Source organism: Homarus americanus, unplaced genomic scaffold (genome assembly GCF_018991925.1).
Source record: "Homarus americanus isolate GMGI-L3 unplaced genomic scaffold, GMGI_Hamer_2.0 scaffold30535, whole genome shotgun sequence".
Lineage (NCBI taxonomy): Eukaryota > Metazoa > Arthropoda > Malacostraca > Decapoda > Nephropidae > Homarus > Homarus americanus.
In genome coordinates, this window is record NW_024732440.1 from 5,495,081 (window position 1) to 5,521,502 (window position 26,422).

Genomic DNA, 26,422 nt, shown 5'->3' on the forward strand with positions numbered 1-26,422 from the left:
CGGTTACCCAGAGATTAGAACACCTGCAGTTGCCCACCTTATACTACTATGCATTGGATATTCGGCTATCATCTCATAAATTCCCAATCTAGGTGTGACAGTGTCCTGAACTAGTAATGATATCATCACTAACATTAGATGCTTACAAAATGTTGGTAAAGGCGAGAATAAACCTGTGTGCCAATATTTAAACAAGCACTACTGTATGAGAATTTTATGAGAGGAGTATGAGGATTGACATAGCTTCTAAGTTTACATGAAGTAAAAGATGGCCAAAGGTACTACAGTACTGTATATAAATGTAATAATTTGACATATAGTTAACAGAATACTTTACTTACTTGCTCTTCGAATATTCCAAAATTCCTTTTATCCCTAAAGCCCCGGGTTAGGGTGCTGCTGGCAGTACCCCCTTCCCCCCCACGGGGTTAAATCGTGAAAAAAAATAATCAACTTTTCCAAAAATAATAAAACAAAAATAAATAAAAAAATTTAATTAAAAAAAGCGGGAAAATAGGCGGACGTTCTGGAATGTCACCCGGGGCCTAAGGGTCAACTGTTTCATGGTTCACACCTGGCCATAACACATCGAGTTATGCTTTCTACTAATAAAATTATGTCTTCACTGTTCCCCCCACTTAATTTGATCACATTTATTACTTATAAGCATCTAATTTATTTATTACAGTGATGATAAGTGTATAAATTACAAGTATATTTCTTCATACTAATAGTGTTTACACTATAAACTGGCAACAATGCATCTCACTACATTTACTACTCACATACATTAGTAGTGCGGGAACTTTCAAGTTAACCTGTAGGGCCCGGTGTGTTTAGTTCCTGTCAAGCGACAATTACCCCAATTCATCACCATTCGTCACCTCCTCATGGGTGACCATAGGCCTATACCAAGTGCCAAGAAGATAACTCCGCCCATAGAACTTACTTGACTACGCCCATATTGTGAAGGAGCCAATCAGTGGGAAAAAATGCATAAGCATCTTTAAAAGACAGACTCTGGTTGAACACTCAGAATGTACTCCCTACAGCTAATGTAAGCAAGTCAGTTTAGTGTTGAGTCTGGGCAGGCATCTTTTGTGGGGGCGGCAGCAATACTGGGCACGGTAAGAATTTATGGATGTTTCTCTGCAATCGTACAGGTATATAGCGAAATTCCTCACAGGGTATATCTAGTTAGAAATAGGGATAATACATTTAACTTCATATCATGTCTTTTGTTTTAAAAAATTTAGGAACTCAGATATCTCTCTATATTTCCCAACTAATATAATACCTGTAACAATATTGAGTTCCCAGTAACAGATGGATGAGTACAAGTAAATGATAAAGATAAAGAAAGAAAAAAGAAACCCTCTTTAGTTAATATAAAATACGTAAAAACACACGTATGATATAATACCAAGGCCTACACACAGAGGTGGTCTCACACTCTTGCTGCAACTTGAGAGGTTGCCGTGTGCCCTATTTGACCTACACTAATCCCCCAGATCATTTCAGACACTGCAGTTAGTCTAAAAATCAAATTCATTGATCTACTTAAATAGTCAGAGAATGCCACTCACATACACAGATCTACATACAGAGTGCTGTATTAGACTATGTACTAACGGGTTAATTATGTTGTTCAACATTAAATACAGACATTGTGCATTGAAGGAAAATGAAGCTAAAATGTTTTTACCTCTCAGTGAAATCTTTATTGCTGTCTTAGTACATAATGACAGGGGGAAAGGCAGCACTGGGAGGGAAATTTCTCACATCATTTTTAATTCTGCTTCTTCCTGAATGAGCATCCTGAAAAAAAAATCAAAATGTTAAATAAACACTACTTTTATGCACAAGAGAAATTAGCAAAAAACCATCAAATTTCCCCGGATTCAATCACTACAGTATAAAGTACAGTACTTTCATATTTTTCACTAATTAGTGGCTCAATATACATGTTATTACTATTATCTAATTTGACAATACATTCACCATTCAGAAATGCTCTGCTTCTTCAACTCGAGCAAAAATTTATCTGCCTCCAATCTTTACTTATTACAGTCTTCCAAACTCTCTCACAAGCAATGTTTCCTTTAGGTTATGTGCCTGCACAACAATCCATCAGTGTTGTACACTTCATTTTCCAGCTATGAATAATGAATAAACACCTGCAGCAGCGCACTCCATAACTTCTCACTAAATTATGTTGAAATTCACGTGGAATATTGGTAATTTACTCTTGAACGTAACATAGATATTTCTAATTATTGCTTTCGTATTAGGTGCATGAATTTTTTTCATAACTTACCATTATTTCCTCCAAACATTCATAAAGACAAATCAGCAAATAATAAACAAAGTCAAATATAAAGAAAATACATATGTTATGCCATGAACAGTATGCTATTCTACTACATAATTTTTGTTTTATTAGAATCGGCCCATAATCGGCAGAGCCTTGGGGATTTGAAGGTTAGAAAAACTAGTTCTGAGATACAGGCCGATAACAGTGGCTTGAGGGCAACTCACGATCGTACCTCACTCACGAGCTGAGAAAGATGCCAGATTCTTACTTTCACCAAGTGATTGGTATTACTTTACACCAAAATATTATTATAAATATTTTTCTACCTTTTTTTCCTATGTAAACAGAAGGGCCCTCTAAATGAAGGGGAAGTAGAACATTCCTATGTAAACAGAAGGGCCCTCTAAATGAAAGGGAAGTAGAGCAATCATGCATAGCTACATGACACCATCTGTGAGGGAATTACACCACGTGAGGTCCCTCATAACACCATCTGAGGGAATTACTACACCACATGAGGACCCTCATAACACCATCTGTGAGGGAATTACTACACCACGTGAAATCCCTCATAACACCATCTGTGAGGGAATTACTACACATGAGGTCCCTCATAACACCATCTGTGAGGGAATTACTACACCACGTGAGATCCCTCATAACACCATCTGGGGGAGTAACTACACCACGTGAGGTCCCTCATAACACCATCTGTGAGGGAACTACACCACGTGAGGTCCCTCCTAACACTATCTGGGAGGGAGCTACTACACTATGTGGTTTGCTGTTCAACACCTACATTAATCTGGATGTTCCTTTACCTTTCTCTAACGAAGGCTTTTGTTAATCCACCAATGTATGTAATAAGTCATTTATGTCCAATGTATATTTTCAGCCTTTGGGCTGAAGAACTTTTTCAATAAACAGTTAATTATTATTATTTAAATACTGTATTACGGATTACGCAATAAAAAAAGTTAGCATACTACCATAGGCAACAGCTTTCTTCAGGAATTTTTCTGAATATTTTCATAAATTTCTAATTTTCAACCGGACGTTCCCCTTAATATAAAGTGCTAGTTACAATTTCTGTATGTTACTAGAAAACTGACACTCCTTGAGAATGCAGCTTGAAAACGAAATATGCATACAAAGTATCAAATAAATACATTTATTACTGAAAAAAAAATAATAATAATTACTAGCAGGACACATCTGCACACCGCCTCAATATTGGTGCACAAAATCTTTCTGCACCATGTAAAAAAAAATGAGGAAACATTTCTAACAAGCCTTTAACTTTTCTTTCCAATACAATACATTACTACTATAGTAATCACTTCCCATGTCACTGTTCATCAAATTTGCATCTCTTTCTACCGTTCAAGTATCTTACTACCAAATCCACAAAAGACAAAAACAAAACATGCACACATTACAGTATATATTCTTGAGTCTCTTCCTCCCCTCTCAACATACAGGGTACTCTGTAAATGACCCTAAGTATCCTTCTATAAATGTTCCTCAATCTATAAATTTAAACATTTAGATAAATATTTTTCTTAAGAGCCACTTTATGCAAGGAAACTTAGAACTTACTGTAAAAACTCTTAAATATTTAAATTAACATACCATCTGTAAGTTTAGCCTTTCCTCCTGTTGGTTGGCATAAAACTGTTGCACACCCAACACACGCAACTACTGTCTGGGCATGTGAAAACACTGTTGAAATCTTAAAACATCCTGCAAAGATAAAATGTTGTACAGAGTTTGAGTAATAATCTTTGTACAGTACTTACAAATCTTAATCCATATCAGAATAATGTGAAGGAACATATGCAATACACATGACTAGTTTAAACAACTAATCTAAATCCTGGCTCAAGAACAAAATTAATGCTGCTTCAGGTAAAACAAAGTTATATAATGCTTCACTGAAGTAGTGCGAATTATACCATACAGTATTACAAATTCACCCTCTCCTTTTCCTGTGTAACAGTGATAGAACTGACAGAACTGAATTTAACAAAGCAAAAAAGGAAATGTAAAGGGGAAATAAAATCCCCAAACTAGACAAACGAGTCTATGAGGAGCTGAAGATTCCACCACATTCTAATTTCACCGTGGGTTAGCTTCAAATCCTTAAAACACTGTGCCTTAAATCCACTGGAGAAAACAGTCTGCACACAAGTGACTGTATTGACTGCAGTAGCAAAATATTGTTTAGAAAAAAAAAAAAAAGGTGGGTGGTCGGGCTCCGCGATTAACCCATTGTCATCTCCATTTTAGAATGAGAGGACAACACTGTCACTATAGCGTCACTGCCATTTTGAAAATGTTGTTGTACTTACAAATCTCCCACATACACTAGTGACAAGTTTACAGCATAAATAAGTAAAAGCAGGACTAGCGGCAACTATCCTGGACACCTGAGTGGGTAGGAGGTGGGGGTGTGAGGGAGAGCTGGCCTTTTTTTTCTTGTGGGAAGTAGCCCACCCGGGCACAGGTCATCGACCCACAACGGGGCGAGAAGATAAGAGTAAAAAGAAATAAAAAATAGAAAAGAAAAAGATTATATTTATCTACACCGCGAACATGCCGGAAAACCAGCTTTTTGAAGTGAGTACGAAAATACAGGAGGAGGCAGAGCATTCCACAGTTTGGATGTGTGAGGAAAGAAGGATGTACTATAATGGGTTATTCTAGTGTGACTGACATCCTCAAAGAAACGGTGGGCACCACAGGCACGATGAGTGTTATGAGCTCACAGCCTTGCCAGCAGTACACAGGATGCTAAATCCACCAAACACTGTCCGTTAAAGTACCTGTAAAAGAGAGACAGTGAAGCACCGTTTTGGCGAAGAAAAGGGAAGAAGAATATAAACTAAAGGAGATTCAATAAGACGAAATGCCTTTGATTCCACCCTATCTAACAGTTGGACAGAAAAGGAACCACCCCAGATAAGAGAGCAGTACTCCAAGTTAGGACGAATGAATCCCTTATATACTTGAAGCAATTGCTCAGGAGTGAAGTAGCTACGGCATCTGTACAGCATTCCCAGCTTCCGGGAGGCGGCTTTAGCAATGCTGTGGAAGTGTGGCTTCCATGACATATTAGGGGAAATGGTGAGGCCTAGCAAATCTATTTTAGAATTTGGCAGAATGATTGCATCTTGAAAAGTGATTGGTGGGAGATCATCTAATTTGGAAAGTGTAATTGGTAAATATTGAGATTTATTACTATTGAATTTAACCAAGTTTCTACCTCCCCATTCAGAGATGCTGCACAGATCCGCATTGATAAATGAAATGATATCAGCTCCAGAAACAGAACTAGTTTGAGAATTAGGGAGAAGGGAAAAATGTGAAGAAGAATGAAGAGTAGAATCAACGTATGAATGGATAGAATTAGTCATAGTGTGAAGAAAATCATTGATAAAAAGAAGGAAGAGAGTAGGTGAAAGAACAGAACCCTGTGGGACACCACTATTGGTAGAGGAAGAGTGCGAAATCAATCCCTCGACAACAACTGCCATGGATCGGTTCTCAAGGAAGCTAGAAATTAGAGAACAAAGTGGAGGAGTGAAACCATAAGAGGGAAGTTTAGAAAGCAAAAACTTGTGCCATAACCTGTCAAATGCTTTGGCAATGTCGAGGGCCACGACGAAAGTTTCCCATAATCCCTAAGAGAAGATGAGCAAAGATGGGCGCAGTAGAAGAGCAGATCACCAGTAGATCTAGCCTGGCGAAAGCCATATTGGTGATCCGACAAAAGAGAAAAGCGTTCAAGGTGGCGGAGAAATGAGTTTAAGATAGTTTCGAAAATCTTCAGAGGGGGATGAAGTTAAGGCAAAGGGGCGAGAGGAATTGGAATGGGCACCCTTCTTTGGGATGGGCTGAACTAAGGCAAGCTTCCAAGAAGAAGGAAAAGTTTGGGTTTTGGGGCAAAGGCAAAAGAGGTGAGCAAGCACGGGCTAGAATTTCAGCAAACTCCCCCAGAACACGAGGGGGTATTCCGTCCGGTCTATGCGTCTTGCTCACATCCATCCTCGATAATACACCAGCAACCCTATGAGTGGAGATTATAGGAAAGTGCATAGGTTCAGTAGGGGTAGCAGGAGTAGGAGGGATGGAGTTGGGATCATCTAAGGTGGAGTTAGAGGAGAATAAGGTGCCAAAGAGATTGGCTATATCGGGGGGAGAGTTGGCTATAGAGTTATCAGGTCAGAAAGACGTACTAGAGGATGAGTTAGTCAGGACAGTAGTCTTTCTTTTTATAAAATTTCGCTTGGCCCTATGAAGAATAGCCTTACAACAATTCCTAGAAGTAATGAAAGAGGAGTGGGTAATAGGAGGATAGTTTCATAACTTGATACACCCCATCTCTCCCTACATGCAAAAGAACAGGAGTGATCAAACCATGATTGTAAAGTGAATGTTTTGGTAGATGGGATAAATGCACTCATGCCACCCTGTATAACCCCAGCAATGCTGTCAGCACATACCGAGGTGTCCCAAGTGGAAAAGCAACATTCATCCCAAGGAAAGTCAGATAAGAATTCTCGCAAGGATTGCTAGTTTTCCCTCCGATAGTGCCATATTTGACGTTTAGAGGGGGGGTGGGGAGGTGGTCATGCCCAGTTTGATTAAACAGAAATAAGATTGTGATAAAAAAACCCAAGGGGGCAGATATTGAATATGAACAGTGTGAGGGGTTAGAGGTATAGCATGTTATCAAGTTGATCGTGTCGACCAAGAACACATGTCGGGTGTTTATTTGTTCCAGATCATAAAGTAAGGAGCCAAGCCACTCTATGTGATGTACATTGACATCCCCTAGGTAGAGGATCTTGGTATTGGGGTGTGGGATGGCAATGACTCATGGCAAGAAGTGAGATAGCTAATGAGTTCCAAATAAGTGGTAGAGTTGGGAGAACAGTAGAGGAAACAAAGAAAAATAGTCATAATTGGTAGATATTTTGAGCCAGATGACACCATAAAGAGAAGATTCAAGATCCGTGAGTCGAGCCATAGGTGTACGTACGTGTTGCAGTAGGCGCATACACCTCCCTTAGAACGGAAAGAGGGATAAAGGTTGTAGTTGGAGAATGGAAAAGGTTTGGGTGAAGCTGCTTTGGTCAGTTGAAGTTCAGCTAGAAGTAAGAGGTCGAGGGATGAGGTTAATAGATGGTGCTCCACAGAAGGAAAATTGGATCTCAGGCCTTCCCTTGTACACCATCTTCTTGACACACTCACTACATAGCTTAGAGGTTGTAACCACTTTTATTCTGTGTCTTTATATTTTGGCATATTTCTTTTGTATCTAACTTACAGTAGAAAGAACATCATATAGTTTTGGTGACGTGAGGTAGTGTGGTGACACACACGTAGGTGCTAGATGTGTTGCCATTATCATGTTATTTTTTTATCAAGAGTTTATCTAAATAATTTGTTAGATTTTCTTGAGAAATCAATAAAATTCATAGAAATATATAAAATTTATGTAAGCAGGTAGAAAGCAACAACAAATTTTTTGTTCAGGCAGGTAGGCATGTGAGTAATGAGGAAATAAATAAACTATTTTTCAATGCAAAATAGATAAAAATAATTTTATATTCATATTTGGCTCGCATGCCTGAGAGGTCCCAGGGAATTCCCAGAGATGCGGCCACACACATTGATACATACAGTAGCTGAAAGTTTAAATGTCCAGAGTGCAAAATTATGCAAGTATTCGTTTTTTGTACACCTTTTAACCCTCCCCTGGGCATGACAGGACAACTTTTACCAGAACTGGTGGAGGCTTTATGGGTTGAGCATTTCAAATGTTTGGGAATGATGTGAATTTTTATTGTATTACCCTGGGAAAATAAGGAAACCCACTTATTAAGGATATCCTCTCAATAGGGGTAAGGGCTTACATGAATTAGTTGGGTATTGGAAGGGTATACTGTATTAAATTCACACTGGTTGGCTCAGTAGGCTTTTAACAGGCATGGAAAGTGAAATTTCTACGGCTTGCTGTTTCAGAGGGCGATAAGGCGGAAGGTAAGAAGCTCCTTGACCATTATTGCAAGTTACTGTATTATAATGGGGTTGCACAGAGAAATACATCAACCAGTGAGTTGTAAGAAAAGTAAATAAATTTTTCCCCATATTCTGTAATGACGCATTTATGTCTATAATTTCATTAAAATAACAATTTGCCCCCCCCCCATAAGAACTGAACAATTACACTTTTTCCACATACTGTACTCTGCACAGAGCACCCATTTCTTCCATGGCCACAGTTTAAGGGTTAAATATTATCTTATCCAAGATTAGAGACTTGAGGATAGTAGACATACAATATTAATTAACTCGAGTCTAAAATCTTGATATATTGAAAATTTCTTCATTGACATAATTCTTGTCGGGTATCTTACATTTCAACATAGCTGAATAACACAACTATGCTCAATAAGATTCCTGTATAATTTTGCATACATTTTCCCCCCAACATATGCATATAGAAAGCATAGCTGGGTCTGCAGATATGCAACAATCTTATGACATGAACATAGAACAATTGCTTTGTCATACTCATTCACATGCTCCAGAATTTATAAACAGTACAGAATTAATCTTTGGATGAATATACAGTCCCATACAGTACAGTATTTGTCTATGTCTGATTTCTTGTTTACATTATCTGAAATTAAGGATAAAAATGCAAATTTCATATTTTAATATTACTGTATATTATGGACCACTTAACACTGAGATATGAATCACACGATAAAACTTAAATGCAACAATTAGCATTCATCAAGTGCATCACGTATCCCCATCCATCCCCCCGGCTCTCCGCCCCCCTCCCCCCCAATTGCTTACCGAACACCACAATGGGGAGAAAAAATAAATAAAAAAAGATTTCACGGTGGTTAATTGTATGAATCCATACTGCTTAATTTCCCCAAAGCTAAGTGTATGAACATAGAGGTCATGACAATCTTGCTACATTGTCTCTACTCTAGCGATGGCTGAGAAATTGCACCAGTCTTGTTATCTCATGACTGTGGTTAAGATTTTCATTAAATCACAATTTTCAATCATTACAAGGCAAACTTACGAGACCTGATATTGATAAAATTAGGAAATAGATGTAGGGATCCATAAGATTAGCATCAGCCTTAATTTTAGGCTAACATAGGTTTCAAAGACTCTGCATTAGGCTATTGACCCAAACTATGAAATTTGTTTATCCCTTATATTTGAAGCTTCCCAATGAGTTTGAGTTAATGATGATGAACAAATGAGTGATGCATGGTAAGGAATCAGATATGAGAAGCATTATACTGTACTGTGGATGGTAAATAAGTACTGTACAGTACATGTACTGTATATATATACTGTCATACTTTGGTGTAATAAAAACAAACTATTGTAGTTACCCAACTAACCTGGGCACTTAACATCCATAAAGTAGGAGTTTGGGTGCTGTACAAGACGCTTTAGTTTACATTTCCTCTTCTCCTCACTGGGTGAAGGGTGCAAAAGATCCTTAGCTAGCTGAAATTGAGGTAAGACTATTATTAAAATACAGAAAAGATGTAAGAGCAGAAGTTCAGCTATTAATAAAGCACAACCCAAGGTAATATCACTATCTTTATTCTTTATACAGCAAAAGTAAACAAAATACTAGTACAGTACAGTACTGCACTGTACATGAACATTACACTTGTTTTTCCAAGCCATTACTTGTCTACACAATTACTGACCAGTTTAACATTTGAATGTGTAGGTGCCTGTTTGCCACTGCATTCCTCAGTTAACAGAGTATGGTTATGTCACTTCAAACCTCCCAGTAAAAATACTAAATACATGTATGTACAAATTGAATATACTGTACAGACCATTTAAATTTTTGTATTTTGTCAATCTGTTTACCTCTACAGCAGATCAGTAAGACCAACACTGAAGGCCTCCACCGTTCCTGATATTTACATTCCCTCTTGGCCTAATCAGCAGTAACAACCAAATAACACAGTTTCTCAATAAAAATAACCAAATGAGACAGTTAAAGAACTTGCATTTGATTTTGAAATTCAAAACAGCATTGTTCCCTTTCCAAAAACCTTTTAAGCTTGAAAGTTATCAAAATTACACGATACCCCTAGCATTTCATGTTAACCCTTAAACTGCAGACAATGTCGACACACTCCTTTCCTGCCGAGACATACAAATGCGTGCACATGTGTGCAGTAGGCTCAGCAGCATTTTATCAGGCATGAAAAGTGGAATTTCTATGCCTTGCAGTTTCTGAGGATGATAGGAAGGGAAGTGGTTGCCTGACCATTATTGCATGTTACTGTATTATAATGGGATTGCACACTGAGAAATACATTAACCAGCGAGTTGTATACTAGTAAAGAATTTTTCCCATAATTTGTCATTATGCATGTCTATAATTTCATTAACCCCTACGCCCCAATCGACGTACAGTACTGGAATGCGCGCCTTTTTGCGGTATTAATTTGAAGACCAGAGTGGATTATCAGGTCCCAGTGTGACTATTTGCCTGTCACGCCACACGATCGGCCACAGGGAAACTTCTGGAATTTAAATACACCTACTTTTGTTTGTTTAATTTTCACTGTTTGTCCATTTTATCATGTTGTATCAAAGTAATATTGCTAAAAGTAGTGCAGTTGTAGTGTAGTATTACTGGAAAATAATGCCATGATTATGTTATAAATGTACTATACAGTACAGTCATGCGCCGGTTAACAGAATTTGATATTGCAACTGTGGTTGCAATTGTTGAGGCAGCTTAGATATGTCTGATTACAGTTGCAATATTCAAGATCCATTGTGAGTGATGTTTAAAGCTTCAACTGTCTTTATGGTTGGTAAAACTTGTCAGGTCTGTGAGTGCTTGTGTTTGTACAACCGCTTTCATTCAGGCCCACTAAAGATATAATGTTATGGTAATTATCAGACACACACATAGGCATGACTAGGTTTATTACAAAGTGATGAAAAGGGTACGCTCAATACTGTACAGTGGGTAGTCCACAAAACATGACATGTAGCTATGTCTATCTTTATTTGAGTGCCCCGTCATAGGAGTCCATTTTCTCTCGCTTCAGGATGCCTGAGTCCTCCGTTTTCTCTTAATCTTAGAGTGCACCAGAGACTTCGTTATTCTTTAGTAATGACGCAGAACTTGAAATTGCAACCCCAATTGCAACTGGGGTTGCAATTGTTGAGGCAACTAGATATGTCTGATTACAGCAAATGTGTTATTGTCAATTTGTAGATGAAAGATTTTATCCTCAATAGATGTAGGTTAACATTACACCTGGAGGCAGATGCCTAAGGAAGGAAGGAAGGATATCCCTTTAACACATAATATCTGGCCATTATGGGGAGGATCATCGTGTCTCCGTCAGGGCGTCACGGAAGTGTTTTTTGGGGGGGGCGGGGCACGGACGTATATGTGTTTGGACGTTAACCAGCGCATGACTATTTATTTGTGAAATTATTATTCCAATAATTACTTCTATGCATCACTTGCTCTACCAAACACAGACAGCCAGACAACAGGCTGCTTGTGTCGCCGAGCACTTTTTATGAAAAATAATGCAAATAAAATATTTTAAATGAAATAGCTATAGGAAATAAGTATTATGATCAATATACATATTCATTACTGGCCATCCCGGACACAAAGGCAAGCAGAAAATGGCCGCAAAGTGCGTATAACCACAAGCGCTCGTAACAAAACAACACTGTCCCCATAACTCCCTCGCTACGTGCTCCCATTTTCCCGCCACTGTGGCCCCCAGGGAAGTTTCTAGAGGGTCAATACATAGTTTTTCTCACTTTCTTTTGTTTTGTTTTATCATTTAAAAAATATTTTTGGTAAAGTTGATTTTTCTCGATTTACCCCGCGTGGGGGGTAATGCCACCAGCACCCCAGCCCGGGGCGTAAGGGCTATTTTTTTTAAAAGAACTAAACAATGAAAAAAATTCAACATACAGGGGGCCCCTGACTTACAAACACCCGTCGGCACGAATGAGGTCCCATAAGGTCAATTTTTTTTAAATCCGACATAAGTCACACCCAGCCACGTGCCTTGAAGGAGGGCGCGTCAGTACTCTTTACCTTCACCGCCTTAACGTATGTGACCCAGTGCAAACTGTTGATTTTGCTTATTAACTCTTTTTTGGCCCTCATCATGGCTCCCAAACACAAACCTGATGCAAGTGATAGTAGTGCATCCAAGAAATGGAAAACAGTTACAATGGAAGTGAAAGTTGGTTGAATTAAATACAGTGACCCCTCGTTTAACGAACGCCTCGGTTAACGAAATTTCGGTCAACGAACTGCCTTCCATGAGGATCTTCAATTCGGTTAACGAACAAAAATTCGGTTAACGAATTTCTTACGAACCGACCTCAACATGTTTTCGCTTGCACTGACCAGGCAACCAGCTTTAGTATCAGTCCGCCAATACATTAATCGGTTCTAGGGCTTAAATTCCTTACTATTTTAGTAAATATCAAGAAGTTTATACTATTCAATAATTTTAAAAGTTTAATATTCAATTTTTTAGTCATTTTAACGATTATTGAACATAATTGAAGGTAAAGTGACTAGTTTAATGCGCGGCATCCAGCCTCTTAACACAGCAAACAGGCGTTAGTCTCTCTCTGTTTTCACTGGAGGTAACATCTTGCTTGAGACTCTCTTCAACTAAACACTTTTTTTCTGTGTTTCCAAGCAAATTATTGGTGATTTTGAAATATATTTTACATATTGACAATATATAATGCAGTGCAGTGTTGATCTAAAGAAAATAATCTTGAATTACACCAAGAGAGCTAAAATTTTATGGGTGAAATGGCGCCAAGGGGTGACTTCTCTTCCACCCCAATGCCTTCTCTTCTTCCTTCTCCTCCACCCCCATTCTAAATCCCATCATCATCATCATCATCATCCAGGAGCCTTCTACAAACACACCTCAAAGTAAGTGAACTTTTCTACCATTTTTGTTGAATTTAGGAAATTTTCGGTGAGCTGGAACCAATTACCCAAAAACCCATTGAAACAATGGTTTCGGTTAACGAACTTTTCGGTTAACGAACGACCTTCTGGAACGGATTGAGTTCGTTAACCGAGGGGTCACTGTATTCTTTAAGTGTTAAACTTTAATTTTTACATTTCTTTATATTTTGTCATTCAATTTCTTCTTTTTTCTTAAATTAAGTGATTTGAGATGTATAAAAGGACTTGGGCTGTGATATAGCGCACATAGGGTATGTGTTCCGACTTACGTACATTTCCTACTTAAGAACGTCCTCAAGTAGAGAACTCGTTCGTAACCCAGAGGCCCCCTGTTTTGTGCACAGATCATCCATTTTTTCCCCATAGCTGCAGTTTAAGGGTTAAATATGAACCTTTTCAAGATTAGGCACTTGCAGATAGTTCAGGTATCCAATATTAATTAACTCCACCCAAAAATTACTTAATTAACATAATTCTTGTCGGGTATCTTACATTTCAACATAGCTGAATAGCACAACTATGCTTAATAAGATTCCTGTATAATTTTGCATACATTTTCCCCCCAACACATGCATATAGAAGCATAGCTGGGTCTACAGATATGCAGATCTCCAATCATGGTAGCTTAATACTGTACTTAAAATATTTCTTTAAGTAGAGGTTCTATATAAACCAATATTCCAGAAAAAATTATTAATATGAATTGCAACAATCTTATAACATAAACAAAGAACAATTGCTTTGTCATACTCATTCACAAGCTCTAGATTTTTTAAACAGTACAGAATTAACCTTTGGGCGAATATACAATGCAGTACAGGTACTCCCCGACTTACGACCTACTCGACTTACGTCCACCCGCACTTACGACCGCCTCATTCGTACCAAAATGTGGTCAAATTATGTATATTTTTGAGTCCCAAAGTCAGTACACAGACAATAGTTTCATCTGTAATTCACTTTAAAATGGCTGGCAAGCTTAAAAGTGAGTGTTTTGTGGTGCTGAGAAGAAAAAGAGACCAAAATTTTTTATTTTCTATGTGTTATTTAAGCATATCCGACTTACGACCATTTCGACTTACGACCTGGATGTCGGTCCCTAACCCTGTCGTAAGTCAGGGAGTACCTGTATTTGTCAATATCTGATTTCTTGTTTACATTACCTGAAATTAAGGATAAAAATGCAACTTTCATGTTATAAAATTACCGTACAGTACCTGTACTGATTATGGACCACTTTACACCGAGACATGCATCATATGAGGATACATATGGTACTGCAAAAATGAAACCAGAGAGAGAGAGAGAGCAGTTGCCTCTGAAGATGTCTTGAATAAAGACAAAAGCTAAGGTGCTCCATTGTTTCCCTTTTCCTGTGTGATTTTATCGAGATTTATCCTGCCCACGATTCCATTCTGGATCTACATGAAATATTAAAACAAGTAAACTACTAATTTTGTGATTCGGAAAATGCAATAATGGTATATTAAGGGACTTCTATAAAAAAATTGAATATCTTTCCTTTTAACTGGAAAAAAGAACCTTATATTTAAATCCCTACTGATAACATCATTGTTGACCTCACCCCACATGATTACCAAAATGGGCCGAAGTCACCAAGGGCCGACTTCACTGGCACCCCAACTCGGACTAAAAAGTAAATGTTTACACATTTTTGCATAAACGATAAAAGAACAATGATAAAAAACAGCATAGATTATAAGGGGGGTGGGATTGATTTGTTATTATTTATCCTTTCATTCTACCTTATTAATATATTAATGTACATTTTTGGAAGAGGTGATTTTCTTTCCTTTATATACTGTATATAATTTTATATTTGGTTCACAATTAAGATAACTTTACATAGAGACCTGAAAACGACACCCTCACAAAATGGCGGTTGAGGATAACCTGATCACGAGATCTGAGGTTGACATTCCGCAACAATGTACCCACAGGAAGCGACCTCACTTTACCCAGAGACCTGACAACGACACCCTCATAAAATGACAGTTGAGGATGACCTGATCACGAGATCTGAGGTTGACGAGTTCCATAACAATTTAAATAATGAGTTAATGCACAAAGGCAGAACATACCATACAGAAAACCCAGATCAGATAACAATGACCCCAAATGGATAAATAATTATTTAAAGAATATTATCGGCCAAATGAAAGCTATAGGTTGGAGAATAAATCGTGAAGCTTACCTCTGAGATTATTATAAGGTATTGGCCAGTAAGGTTAAGACCGTGATAAGAAATGCAAAGAGGAATAATGAACTGAAGGTAGCAAGGAAGGCAAAGTTAAACCCCAAGGGATTCTTTAAAATGTATCAAACTAAAACAAGAGAAAAGATTGGACCAATACCGGCGAGCTAACTGATAACGAAAATTTAAACAAGATTCCCGAGACACCAACTATTTACAGAGATAGTGAAGAAAATAGATTAAGCGAGATAGCAGTGACTAGTAATGATGTTAGTAAGCAAACAGACAAGCTAAAGCCTAATAAGTCACCAGGTCCCGAGGAGATAGTTGCCAACAAAAATCTCCACTTTTGATTCAACCAATTAGCGTTCAAAATTCGGCGTGGGTGCTAGGATGCGGGACATTTTTAATTAATTGCAACATGGAGCCATATCGGGCTGGGTGCGATTTCAATTATTGGAAGGTTATTGTATTATTTCATTCCCAGATGAAGAAACTTTAGAGAACAGAGGAACCCACAACTTATTCTGGTCCCGGACTCAGAGTAAGGTAAGAAATACTCTAACAGGTACAGGGTATTTATATTCTCGTGGAGGCTGACCACGCGACTAGGGTTATTACATAGCATTTGGGGGTCCGGGGGTCGAGCCCCCGGCTAGGTTGTTAGGTAAAATTTAGTTTGGTTATATAGTATAAGTTTGCAAGCACAGAGTACCGGGAATTCGGAACACGTAATCAATATAACTATTGTGGGGGGGGGGCTAAATCACAAACGAGTGATTTCCGACAAAAACGAAGGTCAAATTTGAACTAATCACATCAAAGCCCATCAGAAAACCACCCTTTTCCCTTCAAATTCCATGGTTGCTGTAATATATACATTTATCATTAAGTTTTATTTAAAACGTACATAAATTTGTGACAGAAATGTAATAGAATAAATAATTTTTCTCTGCTCTTTATCCCTATATAAATAGAAGTATGAAGTTCCACATTCGACCTAAGACAAATCTTTACCCTTATCTGGGCCATTATTTTACACACACCGGTTTACGACCCAGAATCATATGAAAAAAAGTTTCATGCTTAAATCACTTGCCAGTGTTTGTGGAATTATTACCCAAATTTTGTTCAGTGACATTTAACTTATGGAATTGAACTCAAATTTCTCGAGATACTATTTGCCTGGAACTGAACATGAAAATGGAAGCAAGAATGGACAGAACTTATTACAACCCGAGGTAAAGGTGTAGACAATGGCTACCACCAGAAGGAGTTGGTTGAATTTCAAATGATTTTTGCTGTACTTATTGTTTTGATGTTTTTAAGTATATTAAAAGAAACAACTTTATATTGGGATTTTAGCCATTTTGGGGGGAATTTTTTAAGTACACTATCCAACTACCAAATTCCTTGTTAGTGGGCAGGGCATTATAGATGAGGGAAATTGTGGGGTAAAAACACCGCAAACACTGATATTATGGCATTAAAATTAAGTCTCTAGGTGCATTTGTGACGAAAAAATTCATTTTCATATGTTTAATGAGTCAGGCAGCAAAATTTCCCTGCCTCCGGTATTGTCCGTTGTTTATAAATTCTGTATCATTAATCCTGATCCTTTTAATAAAATAAATTCGCATCTTTATTAAATTTACATTAAGTTAATACCGGTCTATTGTTCTTTTTAGTTATTAAATGCATTCAGCCTTCTTTTCATATCTATATAGAACCAATAAATTATGTTAAGTGTGTCACATTTTTACTTCTACTTGATCTTTTTGACTGATTCCATTCTCTTTTAATTGTCTTGAATACCATTAACAGCCGTCACAATTCTCTTACATATTACGAACTACTTCTTTCAATGTAACACGCCAACCTAAGATTATGTCCACAGATGCCTGATGTATATAAACCTTAATATTAAGGTAAGTTGTTTAAGATTTCCATTTCTGTTTCTTATTCGAATATGATGAAAGATTAGTGGTAGGAATGAACGGTGTGTAAACACAATAATACCTTATATTAAAACATTTAAAATTTTTGCATAGAACATAAGAACATAAGAAAGTGGGATACTGCAGGAGGCCGACTGGCCCATACAGGGCAGATCCCTTTCACACCCATCCCAGCACTTCCATGTGCCTATCCAACTTCGTCTTGAAGCTCCCTAGCGTCCCCGATCCTACTATAGCACTCGGTAGTCTATTCCACATATCCACAACTCTATTACCAAACCAGTGCTTGCCTATATCCTTTCTGAATCGGAATTTATCTAATTTAAAGCCATTTGTTCTAGTTATTTCGTTATTAATGAGCTTCAGAACATCTTCCATTTTACCCTTGTTAATCCCACTTACCCACTTGTACACCTCTATCATATCTCCCCTAACTCTACGCCTCTCTAATGAATGTAAGCCTAAGCTTTTCAGTCTTTCTTCATATGGAAGGTTTCTAATATTATGGATCATTTTTGTCATTCTTCTTTGTACTCTCTCCAAAGAATCTATGTCCATTCTATAATAAGGACACCAGAACTGAACCGCATAATCCATGTGTGGCCTCACTAATGCTAGGTAAAGTTTCAAGATAACGTCAGCAGTTCTGTTACTCACAGACCTAGATATGAACCCAAGAATCCTGTTTGCCTTGTTGCGAACGCTAATACATTGTTTTCTAGGTTTCAAGTCGTTGCTAACAAATACACCTAGATCTTTTTCACAAACTGAGTTTTCTATTTCCGTGTTACCTAGTTTATACTTAACGTTTGTATTCGTCTTCCCTATCTGTAGTACCTTGCATTTATCAGTATTAAAATTCATTTGCCAGTCTACTGACCACTCATGTAAGGTATCTAGATCTCTTTGAAGGTGTTCAAAGTCACTGTCTGAATTTATCACTCTCCCATTTTGGTATCATCTGCAAATTTACTAATCCTACTAGTTATGCCTAAATCAAGATCAATGAATATAACAAACAGCAGAGGGCCTAATACAGATCCCTGGGGAACTCCGCTTTTGACCGCACCCCAGTCTGACTTTAATCCATTTATGCTGACTCTTTGTTTCCTACCAGTTAACCATGACCTAATCCATTTTAATACTGATCCACCTATTCCATGTGCTTCTACCTTCCTTATCAATCTCTCATGAGGGACTCTATCGAATGCTTTACTGAAATCTAAATAAATTATATCATATGACTTATCATTATCTACCGCTTCAAATACTTCTGAGAAAAAGCTAAGCAAATTTGTGAGACAAGAACGTCCCTGGGTGAACCCGTGCTGAGAAGAATGAATTAAGTTGAATGTTTCAAGGTGGCTTCTGATTTTTGTAGCAATAATTGACTCTAGCAACTTGCCTATGATTGACGTGAGACTAATGGGACGGTAATTTGATGCTATTGATTTATCACCCTTTTTGAAAATCGGAACTACATTTGCAAGTTTCCAAGCTTCTGGCACTAGGCCCGATTCTAATGACTTATTAAATAAAACTGCTAATGGATTACTCAACTCATCTCTACATTCTTTTAATATTCTAGCATATACCTCGTCTGGACCAGGCGATTTATGAGGCTTCAGTTTGTTAATTACTTTAAGCACATCATTACTAGTAATATTGATATTCATCAACATATTTTCTATACTGTCGTTATATACCTTATGAACTTCTGGAAACTGTGCTAGGTTTTCATTTGTGAATACTGAGCGAAAATGACTATTTAACGTACTACACATTTCTAACACATCATCAGTCATTTCTCCTGTCGTAGTTTTAAGGGGACCTATTGTATCTCTAACCTTTGATTTATACAGTTGACCGAACAAATCCTGGGTATGTTAGGTCATGTTCTATTAGGTTCTATGCATTGTCATTTCCATTTTCGTATTTCATATTATATTAGTATTTAATATGAAATTAGTATGTATTCCCTTTAATAATGCATAGAACCAAATAAAACCTGCCCTAACATACACAACCTTTGGGCATGTTAGATCAGGTTCTATGGATTGTCGATTCCATTTTTGTGTTTAATATCATGACATTAACGTAGTGTGTAGTAAAAAATGTCGACCAATTCGGACAATTCCATCTGGTGGTAGCCACTGTCTACACCTTTCCCCAACAGGAGCTAACCTACCTAACCTTACCTTACTTCCTAATCTGTGCATTGTCATTTAAATTTTCTTACTATCCAAATTACTTCTCTAGAAAAATTAATGAATGCAATTCAATATAAATCGCAAAAAACACCCGTTTCTTGGCATGTAAACAAAGACCTGCAATTCCAGAGTCCTTCTGGTGCTAATGGTCTCCACATTTACCATTTTTCTCTCAATAGTTATGTGTGGTCTTAATTTTCCTCAAACTACCAATCTCACTTTACAATATCATCAAGCAAAAAGTTGGAACACATTATTCTTGGGCTTCTAACCTTGAACTTTGATTTTCTATACGTCCCAGCCATGAATCGCCTACACGATCTTAAAGACGAATTAACAGTAAGTATTAGTGTGTAAGATAAACAGTAAAGCCACACAAACACTATCAAATGTTTACTGCCAGCTTGGCCTCGAGGAGCCACCTACTGCGTTTCTATTATCTTATCAAAACTTATACTGCCACCTTGCACCCTTTCGCCTTTCTAAATATAATGAAAACTTATCTAAGGTACTCTTAGCTTTCACAATAATTAAACATGTACAGTATTAACATGTACAGGAATAACATAAAACTATTCCCGTGAACATGGCCGCTACCACGTTAACCCAAACATGCTTGTGGCTCACACTCATGGTCTTAATTATCAGTATAAACACACTATTAACATACATTTCTATACACTTCACTATAACTATACGATAAAACCTTAACATTTAATGGTACAAGATACCGTTCTTCTCACCCAACAACACAACAACTCAACACAAAACTTAGAAAACTCACAGGCATGTTTAGTGTATTCCTCTATCGGCACGAAAAGAACGTGAAGAGCGTCTGGCGGGAGGAAATGAGACTCGGGATGCGCTCTTATGTTGCCATATAATCCACATGTACTCTCAGTTAGAATTTTTGTCCTAAAGAAATATTTTTCAGTCATTTAATACAAATATATACGACCTATATGTAAAATATAAATGAAAATTTACCAATAATTTTGCCAAGTTAAATGAACTACCGGTACGCATGTCAGCCTAAACAAAACTGCCTTTTTTTTTACATTATAATTCTTATATTACTCTTCTGTAATCATTCATAGATAATATACACGTGCATTATCTGAATTTAGATTATTGAAATTATCATAAATTCGTTATAATTATTATTTATATTATAACATTTGGCATTTTCATTAAACAAGACGTGTACGATCGTGTTGAGTTCGTGGATAATTTCACCACTTTGTGACACTTTATTTTGCCCCACGACAGGCCTTTGCCCGTATTACACCATATTGTTCAGTTACATAACGTGATTTAATGCAAATTGCATTAATAACTTCTTCGCCCCTGAAGAACACTATGACGCAGTTACATTAATGCATTTACATAACATTTACAAACTGGGAGGACTGCGTAATGTAACTTAAGTAAGGGGGGGCAAACAAATAGTGTTCCCTCCCCCCCCTCCGTACACAGTTATGCTTAATCAATTTTCATATTCTGTTATCGTAACAGCCTATAATCACTTCATATAAATAAGAAAATTAAATGGGATTCTTAAAAAATATCTGGGTCAACCTATCAAGCAGCGGTGAATATTGCTCACAAGTTTTATTTTTATATCAATGCTCCCCATGAATCCCATGATAAGCATAAACAGCTTTTCCAAGACTAGCCAAGTATACCCAAATGGCATGAAATAACTCAATTTATCCGAAAAGGTTATGTAAATCTATCTCGTAAGAACAGACAATTAATAAAGTTACGAGAAAACATTATCAGAGTTTGAGCAACTTAGCATATCCAGAACGTTGAGCAGTAACTCCAGGAACTTGTTCCAGTGCCTCAACCAATCAATACAGAGCAGTGCCTCAGCCTATCAATACAGAGAAGGAATGCTTATTGCTTGCTTGCTTGCTGCATGCTGGGATCTCGTCTCTCATCTAAGAAGTTTGAATGAGTCTTTCTAAATATAATGTGTGAGCATGTATGTAGATATGAATAGATAAAAACGTTGATTTATAAAAAAAACAAATTATAGAAGACATTAACTACCCAGACTTCAAGGAAAATAATCAATGAATACAATCAATCTTAGCGTTTGTAAATTACATGTTCTAGATGACCTCTACAACAATCTATGCATTGCCGTAATCTTCCCTTGAAGTTCAGCATAACTCACTTGATAAAACGCGATCAATTCCTGCAGTTCCTTGTGTGATGCGGTCTTTGAATTCCCAAATACATTCTGGATGAGGAGCATACACTTGAGATTTAAGGGAACCCCATAAGAAGAAGTCTGGGGCTGTTAAGTCAGGTGATCTTGCTAGCGAATGAATGTCTCCAAATCTCGGAATTAAGCGGCCTGGAAACATCGTCCTCAGTTTCTTTATGGTTTCCCTCGCTCGTGCTGTAGCGCCGTCTTGTTGGAACCATATAATCGAGTCGGACATCATCCTTAGAAGTTCCACAATGAGGGAAGTGTCCAGCATGATGCAGAAGCGAACAGAATTCACGGTAACAGCGTGGTTGTTTTCCTCGAAAAAATAAGGCGCAATAAAACCAAAGGGAGAAACACCACACAAAACAGAACTCTTGCTGTGAAGAGGCTTTTCGTGGAGCTTGTTAACGTAGCCGGAGATTAAAATGGGCCTTGTAGTGAACGTCTCCCCTACAACTGCCTTCAACTGCGTAGCCACAGCCACCAGCTGCTACGGTCTTCCCTAGCAACCAAGCGTATCCGCATTCCAATGCCGCCGTATCCTAGCAACCGAGCCAAAAGACCGGCGACTTCTCGGGTTTTCCCAACATGACTCATAGCTGCTGCTGGGTATATAAGCTCTGTCTCTCCATTGAGATTCATTCTGACCATTCTTCTTGAACAAGCAACACCTCCTCCTCCGCCGCTGCCTGGCTGCCTTAGCTCCTCCTCGCCTGCCTGGCGGTCCTCGCTCCCGCCAGCGAGCATGGCAACCCACCAGCTGTCCTTCTCTGAGCTTCCTCACCAACCAACTCTCATTCTGCCCATCTTCCTGAACAAGCAACACCTCCTCCTCCAACGCTGCCTGGCTGCCTTCGCTTCTCCTCGCCTGCCTGGCGGCCCTCGCTCCCGCCAGCGAGCATGGCGACCCACCAGCTGTCCTTCTCTGATCTTCCTCACCAACCAACTCTCATTCTGCCCATTTTCCTGAACAAGCAACACCTCCTCCAGCAAGCTCCAAGCTGTTAACATTTATTCAACCAGGAGGCCAGCAACAGGCAACATCTTCTCTAACGAAGCTCCTGCACATCTACCTCCTTCAACAAGCTACTCACCGAACGTCTCTACCAAGCAGCCCCTCACCACACGGCATCTCCAGCACCAGACTGTCTATCATATAACTTATATTACACAAGAAAACCACATTAGAGTTTCCTTCCATCCTGAGTGCTAGACAACATTAATATCTCGATACCCCTACAGCCTCGTCTGATATAATTAAAACATTCAAAATTCTTTCGTCATTACTCAAAACTTCCAAGAATTGAGTACAGAAATTTAATCGAGAAATTTTATCCTAGTCTGTAAGCTCTTGGGCTACTTGAATTTTATACAGGTGAAACTTTACAGCTTCATGTAAAATTCTTCGTAGGGTTCTGTTTACGTTGCCCAAAGCAGTAGCAGTCGCCTTGTTGAGCGCGTTGGACTCTGTTGCACTGCATTCATCACTCTTGCAATGTTCTCTGGTGCGTGAACTGAACGTGTAAGACCAACAAATCTATTCACGACACTACCGCGAACACAAAAATATGAACCCACTTTAAAATGGAATTTTGGGAAGGAATTCTGCCATGTCTTGGTACAGTCTCGTTCAAGAATCTTCGAACACTGCTGGAGATAGCTGGCAACTCAAGGCCGTTTGTTTGTAGTGGATTCCTCCCCTACAAGCACCAAACCTCGAATTCCCCAGCCTACGCCTCCAGCGCCGCCCACGGAGCGGGGCTCAACTATCTACCCACGCCTACTCCTGCCTTATAAGACCTGACACCGCTGTGACCAGCCTCTTTCTACCCAGTGCCACCAGCAAGCAACACCTCCTCCGCGCCGGCCTGGCGGCTCCCGCTCCCGCCAGCGACCTTGGCGTCTTATTTCCTTCAATTGCTCTGTCTAAATATTTCATTACATAGTTACTTCATAACCTCAGTTCTTTTGGTAGCATGGCGAGGGTTAGGGCACATGGGTACTGTAATTCTGGTATCAAGTCACTTGGGCGGAAAATAAAGGTAAATACTGCGGGAAAAGAATACCCCTAATATACTCAAAGAAATGGATTATTAATATGAAAGTAAATTAGGTAAAAGATGTCATTAACACAACTACAAGGTCCAAATCCTTGGCTTTACTCATCTGCAATTCCACTTAGATACTTTGGCTTCTACAACATTACTGGTGGTACATCACATTACATACAGCTACAAGGATCAACTCCTTGGCTTTACTTATCTGCCATTCCAAGTGGATACTCTTACTTCTCACACATTACTGGTGATACATTACATTACTGTACATACAGCTACAAGACAAACTTACATATGGTACTTCACTATAACTGTTGGTAGTACATATGGATGCACTCACAACCCATAACACATGAATACTGATATTAACAATTTCATGGGTTCACTACCCAACATGGGATAATTATTTCCAGTTAATTATCCCCAATCATATACAACAAACACTGTGGACCAAATAACTGTACGGGGTGTCCCAGGGTAGAACACTGGCGTCTCAACAAATGAAGACAGTTGTTGTGGTCGGTTGTAGTCTGACACGTGGCGAGAGTCTGGGATCTATTTCCCAAAATGCGGACTTGCAGTTCAATCCTGCCAAATCAGCGACATCGTCCACTACAGCTAACTGTTAGGTAGCCACTGACCCCAGGCGGCCGGTGGGGTGTTCAAATAGCCCACACACTGGATCTGAGAACAATTTGGAGGACGTCAAGGAAGGCTGATGATGACTCAATCACAAACAATCTCTCGTCTAGCAACGACAGACGACATTTACGTTATAGTAATTCTTACACTGGGTAAATGACAATTTCACTGTCACAACATGAACACTGATATTCGCTAAATTGACTTAGTTAAACTGAATGACTATATCGGCGGGGAACACACATACCTGAGAACAATTTGGAGGACGTCAAGGAAGGCTGATCCTCTTGACTTGACTTAAATGCTAGTGACAGGGGGGGGAAGGAGGTTCAGGGGAAGGATAAAGAGAGGATTGAAGTGAATTTTAGAAGGAGAGAAAGGTGCCGTGGCTAAACACCGCTTGCGTTATTTTGGGTTTTAAGTTGGAGGCAGCAGCAACTCGCCTGGATGCGGCGAGGAGGTGGCAGGACCCAAAGTCAGGTCAAGAGTCAGGTGCGTGTTGGGTTGGGCAATAGTTTCTCAGTACTTGGTCAGCTTGATTGGGTTTAAATACGCCGTGAGTTGCCAGAGGTGGCTACTCACGCATTGACAAAAATCACATAAGAATCAACTGTTACACATTCAAAGATGACCCTCAGTTGACAGGGGTTTGGCGAATTTCTTAAGTTGATTTACATAAACTAATTCGAGATTGAGCTTGCCAGTAAAAGTGGAATATATACGTTGACAACTGTGTTCCCCAAATGGGCGGGACTTATGGAGGAAATGGTTGGCACCTAAAAGAGGGAAAACGCGTTTCTTCCTGGGGATAACTCACCAGTTATCCACATGTTTTGTGGGCGTGAAGTATAATATGAATCATCAGTTTTCAAACAGATCAGCCGTCATTGTGACCAGGACACAGGCACCATTCTGGTGGCACTCCTTTGAACATTTTCAACCAACTGACAGTCCCTAGCATATCTCAGGGACCAGACGGGGTGATAGTATTCCAGATGGGGAAGAACTTCACTCTTGAAGATCGTTACGAGGGACGGACCGTCTAGATATCTGAACGACCTTCTTATAAGACCCAATAATTTATTTGCCTGATTTACCTTCTCGCAAACGGCCTTGAGTTGCCAGCTGTCTCCAGCAATGTTCGAAGAATCTTGAACGAGACTGTACATTGAACTCACGCTGAAAATGTATTTGCATCAACACAAGTGGCTTTAGTTTTAAAGTAAGTTCTCGCAGCGAACACGGAATGCCTCACCGCCCAGCTGTCCATGGCGTTGAAACAGTATGCATAAACCTGCTTCTGCGCAAGGATAAAATACTGTTTTAGTCTTTGCTTCAGCGAACGTAAATCAGTCGTACCAACCTAACCAATCACACATAACAATAATAAAACCAACAGATCCCGGCGCCCCATCCTGTATTTGTTGTCAAGGTAAAATTTATTTGGAGTGAGAGATGTGAACTCTAGGAATAATCTGCCAGAGCTGTGACGACACCGAGTGTTAATTCATTCTAGACCAGACTTGACCAACACTGACGCCAGTTCATCAGATACAGTCTGGACTCTCTGGAGCCAGAACATACTTGTCAACATTGACTTAACAGTGCGTAACAGAAACGCGACCGACCGCCCGAGCGGCTAACAAGCCGATCAGTGGCAAAGAAGATAAAGGTAAGGTCAAACATTGAAAGGTTATGATTATTTTCGCCCTCAAATTCATAGATAAGTTACTCATTCAGAAACGTTTTTTT

The 26,422-nt window shown here is 38.8% G+C and overlaps 1 protein-coding gene across 1 annotated transcript; it reads right to left on the minus strand.

The window, feature by feature from the left end:
- Positions 1-1,698: 1,698 nt before the first annotated feature.
- Positions 1,699-20,682, minus strand: LOC121868784 (40S ribosomal protein S27). The gene is made up of 4 exons (XM_042369697.1): positions 20,535-20,682; positions 9,757-9,865; positions 3,947-4,057; positions 1,699-1,818 (listed from the first exon to the last, which is right to left on the minus strand). Exons 1-4 carry the CDS (start codon positions 20,538-20,540, stop codon positions 1,790-1,792), a joined length of 255 nt encoding a protein of 84 aa, XP_042225631.1. The 5' UTR covers positions 20,541-20,682; the 3' UTR covers positions 1,699-1,789.
- Positions 20,683-26,422: the final 5,740 nt, after the last annotated feature.